Below are 13093 nucleotides of genomic sequence, written 5' to 3'. Positions count from 1 at the left end.
AGACATACATAATGCAATGATGTGGTCCCTTTAGTTTCACTGCTAGGATACATAATAAAGCAGACATAGTGAGTGAGGAGTAACCCCACACTCGACCAGTCTTGAGGGGCTTGTTGAGATGAACAGAATGGTCCTACTGTAATAAAATAAAGTGCCTTTCAGGATGTCTTCTCGACCAAACATCTAGTCCAAAACATCCATGAAAACACAAGCCGAAAATTGAGCACTCCCAGATGACACCCACAAAATGAAAACATTGGTATGATAGTTTGATCAGCATCTCACTTTCTAATCCGAAATAGACTATACTACACTAATGCAACCTCTAGAGATAACCCTCCAACACCCAGTGCTTAATTTGAGCCCGTGATTGAAAGTGGGGATCGCTGGCACTAATGTTTTGGGGTTTGCACTTACCAATCTTGGTCATATTTTGATGCAGAGCAAGTGGGATAAAAACACAAACAGAGGAAAGGCGTAAGAAGAGAAAGATGGGAAAACTGTCACAAAGGAAGAAAGCAGAGGTGAAAAATAACCCACAAGAGTGGAATAAATGGGTGGGCAGTGCGGCGGGCAGCGTCTGGTGATAAATTAAAGAGCATGAGGTGCAATCCCGACATTCATCAACGCAGGCTATGGGCTTCTGAGAAAAACTTTGTGCACCAGCACTTGCTATGTTACATATTAAGCACTTTTTTGCCTACTCTCTAATCAATCTTCGGTAGTGACATGAGCCCTCTCATCCCACTCAGGACATTACAGCTGGATGCCTGCAATGGCGTACACCTTACTGCTCCAAGGGAACATATGAAGTATAAAGATTCAGGTGTTGTTTATCATGGTTCATGATGGATTTCACCAATGCAACCAGGGCCATCCGGCTCTATGGCCACGCCATTGGCCATCGCCTACCCTGCGAATCCACGTCAAGATACCTTGTGATGTTTACATGTACTATGTGTCTACCTCTGGTTTCAAAACATCTTCAAGACATAGGGCCTCATTATGACCCTGGCGGGCGGCGGAGGCCGCCCGCCAGGATCCCGCCCTCCAAATTACCGCGCCGCGGTCAAAAGACCGCGGCGGGTATTACGAGTTTTCCCCTGGGCTGGCGGGCGGTTCCAGTAAAACCGCCCGCCAGCCCAGGGGAAAACGACCTTCCCACGAGGATGCCGGCTCGTAATCGAGCCGGCGGAGTGGGAAGGTGCGACGTGTGCAGTGGCACCCGTCGCGTATTTCAGTGTCTGCAAGGCAGACACTGAAATACTTTTCGGGGCCCTCTTACGGGGGCCCCGCGACCCCCCCTACCGCCATCCTGTTCATGGCGGCTTTCCCGCCATGAACTGGATGGCGGTAGGGGGGGTCAGAATCCTCATGGCTGCGGAGCGCGCTCCGCAGCCATGGAGGATTCCAAAGAGCAGCGGAAAGTCAGCGGGAGACCGCTGACTTTCCGCTTCTGACCGCAGCTGAACCGCCGCGGTCAGAATGCTCATTGGAGCACCGCCAGCCTGTTGGCGGTGCTCCCGTGGTCGGTGGCCCTGGCGGCCACCGGCCGCCAGGGTCAGAATGACCCTCATAGAGTTTTAAAAGATAAGATCCATCCTCAGATTGGATCCCTGTTCCAAATTAAGCTGCTATGGAGGACGTATGCTCGGTGCTCAAGGTGTACAGCAATGGAATTCTCTGCTTATGCAGCTGCAAAATAGGCCAGTCACTACTTACGTCCCATAAAACATTCTATTATATCAAACAAACTTAAGGCAAGAGTGCACCTATTCTCCTTCCATTTATTTGACTTGTTCTCTGCATGTCCATCAGGGACTGCATGCTGCTACCCAGTCCTGCATATATGTATTGTATTTATGATACAGGGAATTATGGGCTTGAATATCTGAGGGTGCAGTGACATATTGAATTACGTAATACTGATTATACTCTTTTTTAGATAGCACTTTATGCTGTATTTTTTTCGTCACTGCTCCATTTTACAAATGTCAGGCTGTTCAAAGTTTGAGTTATGGTACTCAATTTATTGAATAGTGATGGAAGGATGAAACGCAAAGTTGGCCTTGCTGGGATTAAGCATGATCTGCACATCACAAGGATGTCAGAAACAGGGGTTTAACACAATGAGATATTGCCGGACTTTGTTTCATGCTCCTGTTTGACTTTATCAGATCCATGCAATTGATCGTTAGCGTCCGTCGAGTTACCCTTGTATTACGCATGTTACTATAAAAGATCCTCATTTCTTTCAAACACCTCCTCTAGTTCTTCAAAATGACTCTTATTTGGCTTTCGATCAGCACCTAATTTGAAAGTAAGCAGCTTACATGAGATTATTGTTTCAAGGACAATACTTTTCCTGCAGAATCACTTTTATAAGCCATGACATTGCTACGGAATCCCTCAGAAAAAAGGGTTTCAATTAATTATGTGGGTTCCTTCAGTATTATAACTAAAAGTATGTTTTAATCATGTAATTTATGCTGTGTATTGAGAAGACCTGTTCCTTTGCTTTATTGTGCTGAGCATTTCAAGGCCTAAGCTACTGGGGATATGTAACTGTACGTCAAAGTAAGTGACCTGAGAAATTAAGAAGTCAGTGAAAGCATAGTGTGAAGGTATCTCTCTTCTTTTTTTTCATTTTTGTGTCGTTATTTTAGGTGAAAAATAGCCTGTGGTAGGGCTTCAGCTAGAGGCTGTCTCTTAGGTTTTTTTTTTGTAGTTTTATATAGTAAACCCGACCCGAAGGAATAGGAGGGATTTACATAGGCAATAGTTACATTACAGAAGAGCACATTTATTTTTGTTACGCATGGGGAGATTGCGTGATTTGTCCAGAATCACAGGATGTTGAGCTCACGCCGAGATTGAACCTGGTACCCCAGTTCCAAAGTCGGCAGCTCTGGCCATCACGCAAATAGGTTGTGTCATATAGAACACCAAAGTGCCCTTAATGGAATTATATACGGTTAGTTGTCATGTAAAGTAGAAATATTGTTTATGGTGGTGTGATGCAGTGTCGAAATGCAACACTTGCGTGGTCATTTAAACCTCTAAGTAAGCCATTACAAACTTTGGAAAACACAATAGCTCTATCTTTGGGTGTCAATAAAGCTTATTTTTGAGGAAGTTGCCAGACCCTCTCAATCTACAAAAAAGAAAGAAAAAATTAAATAAAGATTGGACAAAAGCACAATTATACTTTGGTCTCAAAAAGTACATGTTGGCATATTAGTCGTTGGCACTTAAGGGAACCAGTTTGAGCGTGGATGTGCTCCGTGTGAAATGGCTGAATGCTGTTGCTCACAGTGAAGTTCCCTAATGTCACAAGTGGGTTGACACACTGGGTCCATGCTATCTCCTGTAGTATGCAGGAAAAAAATTAGAATCACACAATAACAGACGAATGGTAAAGAGGGCTGGCTGAACCCCACCCCCTCAAAACGTAAGTATATTATATATATCATTTTAATAAAATAAAACGGTCTTGGCTAACACCAAGCCAGCCTAACATGCACCGGCAAAGGCAGTAGGTCTGGTGTTGGCTGTCAGCTTTTTAGCTATGTCGTTGTTTGTTTCGTTTTGTTTTTGCAAAACTGTTGGTAAAGCTGCTGGGCCCCCATCAATTTAATAAAAGACATTGGCCAAAGGCAAACATATTTTTTGGTCTCAAGAAGTAAATGCTTTAATATTCTCTGGCAATGAAGGGACTAATTTGTGTGTGGATGTGCTTCTTGCAAAGTGGCAGAATGCTGTCACTCACAGGGAAGTCGGGCAACAGCAGACGTGGGCTCACTCTTGTCCCTGCTGTTTACTGTAGTGGGTGTAAGAAAAGTATAATTGGCACAATAACAGACTAATGGGTGCATGGGTTTGCTGTAAGCCCCCATAAGTAAGTGCATATATGTTATTTTAGTAAAATCAAATGGTCTTTCCTACCACCAGACATATAAAAGGGCAAACCAGAGTTTGGTTCCATTTTAGAATTTGCCCCAATTAGGAGATACCTCAGGTGCTGAGTGCAACTTTTTGGACAGGTATATCCGGCTTGTGAAAAACTGCATTCAAGAAGTGGTAACAGAAGCAAATAGCTGGAAAAAAAACTGTTGCTTACTTTCTTTAACGCAGTGGACGTAATTGCAAACACACAGCCAAGTGTAACACCAATGTTATGTGACTTGGGAAACAAGGGGCTGAGGAGGAACTTGTAGTGACCTCATAGGCCCAAAAAGACCTCGATGAATTCTTATTCAGGTCTAATGGGAAGATACAGTATGAAGTAGGTGCCATGATTTAATGGTGTGTTCTAAAGAGTGTACTGTGCTGGTATTGAGCAGTATGCAGATGCGGTCAAACTCAGGTATGGCTAAAACATATGAACATTTCCTGTTACACATCTGGAAGTTGGTGGTACTTACGGAAGCGAGGCCTCTGATGTGTACTTGGAGATTCCTTAGTTTCTCGATTACCATTTCGCCTACGTTTGGGGAGAAGGAAGACGAGTAGCTCCATTCCACTGGAAATGAAAGACATATACACAGACAATATGAATAGAAAGGGCACTCAGCCTGCTGAGAGGCGTGGTCTGTGGATAAACGTTCGATTACCATGACACAAGCTCAAGTGAAACCCTGGGTGAAATGCAGCAAGGCAGTGGTTAGGCAGGTGCCAACTTGTTGAGCTTGCATTTTAAAATAACATTGCAGCTATCACCTCAAATAGCCAGACCAGTCTTTGAAGTATTGCCAAGGAAATTAGCAATGAAACTAAAACACAAACAAGATTCCATACATTTACATCTATACACTTTCCGCTATACTTGTCAGTGTCATCTTGGTACGTAGTGCTGACGCTGCAGGCGTGTGATAACTCACTTTTGGCTAAAGGGGTCATTCCGTTTTTTGGGGCTTCTGCTTCTCTGTACACGGCCAAGGTACCCGCCGCTGGGCCCCGGAGAGTCTGCCCTGTATTGTCACTGCGCGTGTGTCCAAACCAACACTTAGTGTGGAGGGACCACACACAGTCACTCTAGGCCGCACCGCTGCCGGGGATCTTTGTGTCACCTTTCTCCCACTCATCCTGGTGTGTGGTCTCCATCGCTTCCCTCCACGCCAGCGCACAGCTCGCCCTCCCACCACTTGCCAATGCACGGATTCCCCCAAGACCCCGAACGTGCAGGTACCCCTCCCTCCTCCCACCACCCAGTTTGTAAGAGTTAATGCTGCCCATTTGAAGGAAAGGAAGTGAGAAGACATTCCTCTGAGTAATGAGGCGAGAAGGGAGACTGAAACAATGGCGCAGAACCATCGAACAACACAAGAGATGTGCATGCTGACCCCATCCAAAAAGAGTGTGCTGGATGGGGGCACAGGGGCCAGAGCATGAAAAAACAGGGATAAAAAAAAACTAACAAGGAGCAACATAGACATCAAAACATACTACCTGGGACACACTTAAGAATGGTCAGCAGGGCGCAAACCCCTTTAACTTCTATTCATTTTTGGGATATGTTAGTTTTAGGGGAAAAAGCTATACGTAGAGGGGCACTGCCTTTAAATGATGACAACATTCTGAGTTTTTGTTGAAAACTATAGGAGCAACAAATGGCGCTTTCTGTGTAATAGTGCAAGCCTTCTGCTTGTTCTTTGATTTTGTAGCGCACTCTTCCATTTTTGGCTCTTTAAAAATGTCTGGTTGGGTCTACGGACATCAGCAGAATTGTTCATGCCAAGTGAACGTCGAAGGGGATGTTTATTACGTATTTTACTCTCATGACATTGACTTTCTGTGCCAAAGAATAACGGACTGACAAAAAGTATTAGAGCGACAGGATGAGTGACTGAGAAAATAGGCATAGCACTAAAGAAAAAGAAAAAAAAATGAAGAAGCACAACATCCAAATAAAGTTCAATAGAAAGATAACTGCAAAAGATTAAAAAGGCAGTATTTGATTGTGGCTGACCCATCTGGTTATACTGATTTCCTGCTTAATACAATGCACAGATCCATCAAGGGATACACGTTCACACATTACAATTACTCACCTCACCTCTGTAAACAGAGTTTTCATTCATGTGTTATTTTTGTCTTCAAAACCTCAACCTCAGGTAGGAGGTTGCCCAATATACTCAAAAAATATATATTTTGGGCTGGTCACCCCGGAGCATCTCCTTCTTCAGTACAGATACTGGCCTTCATTATGAATTCCCATTTAACCCCCTGGGGAGACACCAGGGCTAGAATGAACAGTCCCAGCCAGTATCTCCTCCTGAGTTACTGGAATTAAGAGTTATTTCCTAGGGAATGAGGCATGAGGTGGTTCAGAATTCTGCTGCTCGTTTACTACACAACATCCCCAGACTCTTGTCTGCTTGGCATGCTCTTCAAACCCTCCATTGGCTTCCGGTTGACCAGAGGATCAAATTTAAATCCCTTTTGTATTGCTCGCAGAGCATTACAGCTTATTGGCCCTAAGATAGGCCGATCATTGATTATTCCTTACACCCCAATAAGGTGTATGTGTTCTTCTGCATTGATAGGATTAGAAAGGGAGGCCGTTCATTCTGGTACAACATCCCTAAGCTCTGGTACTCTACGCCTCTTCCCCTATGGACTTCTGACATTGAATCTTCGTTTCACTAACAGCTGAAAATCTGTCTGTTTACTTAGTCCCTCTGACCTGCTCTAAGCTTTGTAGGGGTTGTTTCCGTCACCTTTCCCATCTTCATCTGGACTTGTAGTATTCGTTAGCGCTGGGAAGCCTATGAGCAGCTATGCGCTCTATAAATGATGATGATGATGGTGATGATATTGCACGGACTTGGGTCGAATTTTGCATATTTGTTTTCCCAGCTCTGTGAAATAGCAACCACAAATTTGCACATATTAATTAACTACGTGCTTGAGAAGGTGATGACTGTTGCAGGGGTTTTATTTCTTGGTCTCTGAGGGTAGAGGGGGCAGAAGGAAAAAGTTTATTTTTCTTGAATGGTGGGTAGTTTTTTCTGCTCACCTCCATGCTGAAGTATAATGGTGAGTGGGGCGCATCAGCTGCCCACAGACTCCACATTTCCTCACAAGTCTACAGGTCCAGTGTTTCCTCAACTGCAATTATTGTGTCTGGAATTTGAGAACCCCCTGACTCCAGGCTCAGAAACACCAAAAAACGTGTAGTTGCTCATACTGGTATTCACTGGGGAGACACAGCTCCGGGCTCATTACTTGTAATGAGGGCCTATGTGTTCCTCACTTGCATGAATGCTCCTGCACTGGAAAACCGTTTCTTTATGCGACTTGTTATTGTCTTTAGGAAATTTGTGAGTCGTTTTCTCCACCGACGCATGACATACATGTCAAGTCTCAGCTACACATGTGGACATCCGCTGTAAACAACAGCATAAATACCACATCTGTAGAATGCTTCAAATCTGTCTTTATATGTCTCTAGATGTTGTTTTCAAATGAAAGCAATAGTAACAAAACACTTAGGCCCATATTTATGAAAAAGCGGTGCTTCAGAGCTGAAGCAGCACTTTTTCTAAGCCCATCTACCGACTTCTAACAGTGCCATAGTTGCGTCACATACCTTATATTCAGATCTGACAGGTAGCATGTGCCAACAAGTACAAAACTTCACAAAAAGAAACGAATAACAATGGCATCAGTAAGAAGAAGCCACACAACAAGACAAAAAGAAGAGAGTGACAAATGTGGCCTAATGACAAAAGAATTAAAATGGCAAATGTATGGAGAAGTGACACATGGCAATAAAAAAACAAGCATTTGCAATGCAACGGGTCTCGCATTTGTCTGAGTTACAGCTACTATCAGTTGTAAACTCCCAACCGGATTTTTCTTGCCACGTTAAAAGAAAAAAACAGCGCGATCGCGCTGCTACAGTTCACTCGTAATGATACCTATTGGTAAACGTGCAATTATGTACATAACCGGCAAAAGTGCAATTAACTGTGTAACAGAATTGATATTATGCAAAGCGCTTGACTTCTGCCAAGCGAGATCGCGCTGCAAAAATAGAGAAAAAGTAGTCCACAAACCTAACGGGAAACAGTGAGCCTCGCATGTTTTCTGTACTTGGTCGCTGCGCTCGAGGAGGGCTAACCACCGGAAAAGGCATAGTCGTATGCGTGTCTTCCACTAATCAAAGCAAGCAGATTCTAACCGGCAAGCCCACGAACCAATGAAAGACACTGACGTGACGTGGACGGGGCTTCGAGCCCTTTTCTAATTCCTAAAGCGTCTCGCTAGCGATACGCATGCGCACGCGCATGCGACACAGGCTCGACCCTAATGAAACACTGCAATAAAGGAGCCAAAAAAATGACACTGATACAACATTTTTTACTAAAAATCACAAAATATCAAGCAAACATCGAAGAAAGGAACACCCTAGAACAGAATGACTAAAGCAGCGCTGCACAATGGCAGCTGTCATTATTCTGCTGAATATTGACAAGTATGCTTGCAGATTCAGCCAGAACCAACTGTGGCACCCATTAGGGGGTTAAACGCCAGATTACATTTTGAGTAAGCAAGTTAAAGTGAACTGTTCCTGAGTGCATTTTCATAGGTAGATAATTTCAAAGGGTCGCTGGAGTCTCCCCGACCTCCCACCAACTCAGCAAATAAGACTTCACATTCAGAAAATACTAATAGCAGGCAACAATTTGATTTCATTTGGAAATTGGAAGTGTCTGAAAGCTTAAGATATTTTGTTATCTTATTTTTTTTATCGCATTCGGTGTTCCTATTCAAAGCCCAGTTGCCAAAGGCCCTTAGACAGTTAGGCAGTGATAAAAAAGAAACACCATGTGCACAAGGTTTTTCTAAAGCCAATAGGTCTTGCCTTTTCGACCAACTGGCTTCGCCCATACTTTTTGCAGATGCTGTGCAGCATCAGAAAACAAAAAAAAAAAGAAAAATAAGAAACAAAGAGCAGAATGATTTGTCAGCACAAATGCCCGAAGCTGCGACATGATACGATGACAGTCCAGTGTAATGACCCTGAGCGTATGGCATGACATTGGGCGCCCTTGTGTTTCTCTTTCATTTACCTGTTCCAAGATTATGGACGCCACTTGATTGTGGTAAACTGAAAACAAAAGGAAAGTAAACTTTTGCAAAGCATTCCTAGCATCAAATGGCTGCAGCCGGGCAAAACTAAACAAAATAATAAAAAAAAAAATGTGAACACATACATAGGTTGAGTGTGGAAGCAATGAAGGAACATATAGGGGAGACGTGGGAGAGGGGTGTGTCACACGGTGTCAGAAGGGGAGAAAAGGAAAAGGAAATAAAAAAAGTGAACACCTTGCTGAGCAAAGCAGTGGAGTGCTGAAAGCAAGAAAACAAACATTTTCCCTGAACACGAGCAGCGGCAGGATTCAAGTCATCTGATTAAAAGGATGGTAAAGAAGCTTTGCTTCAGGGAAGAGATACTCTTGAAAAGATCAAGGAAAGCTATTGAATAAGAAGCAGGCAAATGAGAGTGACAGGAAAACCAATAAAGCAATTTGCCGACCAAAAGCACATTGTTAAGTTTTGTTGTGGTCCATTATAGGCGTTTTGATAACAGACAGCTAAAAGCTGCCGGTAGTCGATAACTAAAAGGCGTAAAAAATGTGGTACGCGGGGAGGATATAACAAAGAGTGACATTAAGTGAAAAAAGTAGCAAAAGTTATTAACCTATTCGAATAAATTGCTCTGTGAAATTCCACAAATATATTAAATAGATTGACAAAAAGAAGCTGACCAACAAAGCAATCCCATTTAAACCTTCTCTTTAAAGTCAGATGTAAGCCACGAAGGGTGACAAACACTCGTAAAAATGTTTTTCAGTGGGTAAAAGAGTGCTTGAATGGTGACAGTATGTTGAGCACAAGGAGAGTGACGATGCTCCAGTTTAGACAGTAATGTAGATGTTACATTTGCACCACACATCTCTCCCGCTATCCAGTTGGGAATTACCACTCAAGTACAGTGCAGCACTCCTTGTCTGGAGAATAGCAGCCATTGCATGATTTTGGCCAAGTATGGATAAAGTGCCATAAGCATAAACAGAAGTGACATTACCAGCGACTTAAATGAACGCTTCTAAGAATGCACCAGGACTCAGCTCTGGGATATTTTTGCCTGAGACTGAATATTGGGATACCCCATAGAGGACAGCAACATGGAAGAAATACCCATTCAAATGGAGGAAGATCTGAGATTTCGAATCAATATGTTTCTCTGCACATTTTCAGTTGTGAATTATTGACCCTGATATGTAAATTCATCAACTTCTATCGAATGCATTTATGATTCTCTTCGGTTTAGCGCACTCCAGTGTTTAATTCTCGAGGACGCATCTGCTGCTTGGTTGTGACCACTTTATTGAAGGCTAAGTGAAACCATTGTTTATGAACACAAAACCACTGTGGACACAGTAACTATGTAAGGTCTATAGTTACTCATTTGGAATGCTATGGGATTCTCTTCTATTCTTTCGGAACATAGAAACACATAATCTCTGCATTTAGGACAGAAAATTGTCACATATTCTATAATAAGACCCAATCGGTGGATGCTAGTAGCAGAGATGAGAGTGATCCAAAATGAAATTCAGAAGCCAGAATCCACTTTCATTTTTACCTCACACTGGCAGCCGAGTGTGTACAGAAATGTACAGGGGACTGAGGGGGTCTCATCAGCATGCGCTGAACAAAGCAGTAATGTCCTTTTGCATTAATCACACTCTTCAGAAAGTTCTTGTTCATCATAGAGTACATATGACTCACAGAGAGGAACTGCACGATCTACACAAGCAGAACATGTACATTCTTTAAAAAAAAGAAATGTCAATCAGAAAGCCAGGGTTGCTGCGTAAAGTACTGGTGCATGTGTGGGTGTCAGTATGAACTACATTGAACTCATCTCTAGTGGTGACAAAGAAATATTGAGTCAGTTGGTGGCCTTACTCTATATATAATATCTTGAAGCCAAGCCTTAAGAAAATATTCCTAGAAATCTTTATTGAAAGGTCGTGGTGAGCAAAATGTGCTAAGTTGTGCTGTGTTCTGTATCGAGTTAGGTAAGACTGGCATAGTCCTTTACCACTGACCCTTTTGCCAACCAGGTTAACTTTTTGTGGAGCAGATATATACCATGCTTAGATCAAGCACAGACAGCTGTTGCATTCTGGCAACGCTTGTACAAACAACATAAAGGTAGGGACAATAGGTCAACCCTCATCACCCGTAGGTTGTTTTGATTCTCAGTGGCATTTTGTTCAGCCCATATTACAGCCATTGGTTGCTGCAACAGTCACTCATGATGTATGGACTACTTCCTGTTGTTAGGCATACAGCCATTTAGTTGATATATGAGCTATGAGTGCACCTAGGGCGTACATCTGTTAGAATACCTAGACGGCGAGCCATTCTGTACTCTGCAATGGATGTGCAGTTATCTGTTGTGAACATGGAGAAAGGCTGCATTGCTGTGGTCTGAAGTCACACGCCCACAACACAAGCGCACACTTGGACAGTGGCGTGCAGTGAGCATATGGCCATAATTTCTTACTCCTCAATCTGCATGCACACCCTGTACTCTAAAATATGTGCGTCTCATCTCAAACCTGTGATCTATGATCCCTGACTACAGATTACTGTTGATGGGGAGTGAGTTAGTGTAATGGCAGAGAATCACATCTCCTTCAGAGCCTATTTTGATGAACAGGACTGCATCTTTCCTAAGTCGTTTTTGATAAGCAAAGGGACTATTTTATACGGTGGTAGGAATGATTAGAATTCCTATTTTACAGATGAACAAAATTTCCCTCACAAATACGCCAGTTCGGTAGGAGTGCAGGTAATTAATCTTTCTACAAATGTTAGTGTAACTCCTAATAACGATTCTAGCCAGGTGGGAGAACAGATAATAGGTAATTTTGTCAACTCCAAGAAGGTAGGCTGCTCTGTATGGGATGAAGGGAGAGTCAAAAATGAGTCTTATCAATGTGACAAGTCTATTCACCTACCTATTCACAAATACTCATCCCTTGAGGAATACACAGACTCATCCATCTTTCCATCCATGCATACTCTACTCTATATAGGCATTCACTTATCCACTTGCATCCATGCATTCTTTTAGTCATTCATACATTCACTTATGATCTTGCACACATGCCTGACCCCTCCACCTGTGTTATATGTTTGCCCAAAGTCATTTAGGGTGTATGTGTGTGTACATGAATGGGTGCTGTCTGTTTGCATTTGTTCTCTATCAGTGCAAAGCAAGTGTGCCATATTCCTTAATGCAAAGAATAAAAATGCTTTTTGTCCCGCAGTTAGGTAGTAGAAGACAGCCACAACTGGGGTGCAGTCAGCCCCTCACGCTTGTGTGCCATAGTGCCACTGTACCCCCTTCACTCATGATATGTGCGCTGCTTGGTTGCATATGTGTGCCTGTACGTGTGATTGCCGGGACACCTGAGTACTAAGGGATGTATTTTTTGATTGCTGAAAAGTCCTTACATGCATATGTGCACATGAACATGGTTGCATGCATGCACGGATGCCTGTGTTTTTCATGGTATCCAAGTGCGTGAGCGCTCAAAGAATTGTTTCTTATTTTCGCAAGGGTGCCTGTACATCTGCTGTTAAAAAAACAGTTAGGCTGTTTGAAGGCAAGACCTAATAATGAGAATTTTAATTTTTTTTACAGAGAATATGTTTATTGGACTCGTGCAAATTTCCGTTTCCGATTTTTCTATTTATTTTATGGATTCTAGGTTATGAGTCTAACCGTGAAAGGTACTGGAACGCTGGGCATGTAACGGCACAAAATAAGGATAGCTATAAAATGAAGCATTCAAGAGATGAGGGATACCCTGAAGAAAAAATACAACAGAAATTAAAAACAATAGTGCATAGGCAATAGGCATGGCTTTGGGAAGTGGGTGGATTTGAATTATTTATTCGTTTTTCCAAGTTTATGAAATGAAAATAAAATATATAGCAATTAAAAAAGTTTAAAAAACTGCCATCAAAAGGTTTTCTGGCAAAGCAAAATGTGAGTGAAATT

At 42.7% G+C, this 13093-nt stretch overlaps 1 protein-coding gene across 4 annotated transcripts in view; it reads right to left on the bottom strand.

The window, feature by feature from the left end:
• Positions 1-13093, bottom strand: part of LOC138261506 (ankyrin repeat and fibronectin type-III domain-containing protein 1-like) — a 1513685-nt gene that overhangs the window by 226710 nt on the left and 1273882 nt on the right. For all 4 annotated transcript variants that reach the window (XM_069210501.1, XM_069210504.1, XM_069210503.1 and 1 more), the window contains one exon: positions 4425-4522. In XM_069210501.1, coding sequence (XP_069066602.1) covers positions 4425-4522 — 98 coding nt within the window. The remainder of the gene's footprint in view (positions 1-4424; positions 4523-13093) is intronic.

The sequence above is a fragment of the Pleurodeles waltl genome, chromosome 10 (genome assembly GCF_031143425.1).
Source record: "Pleurodeles waltl isolate 20211129_DDA chromosome 10, aPleWal1.hap1.20221129, whole genome shotgun sequence".
NCBI classification, from domain to species: Eukaryota; Metazoa; Chordata; class Amphibia; order Caudata; family Salamandridae; genus Pleurodeles; species Pleurodeles waltl.
The sequence above is the reverse complement of the archived record's forward strand: the minus strand, read 5'-3'. Positions and strand labels throughout refer to the sequence as shown.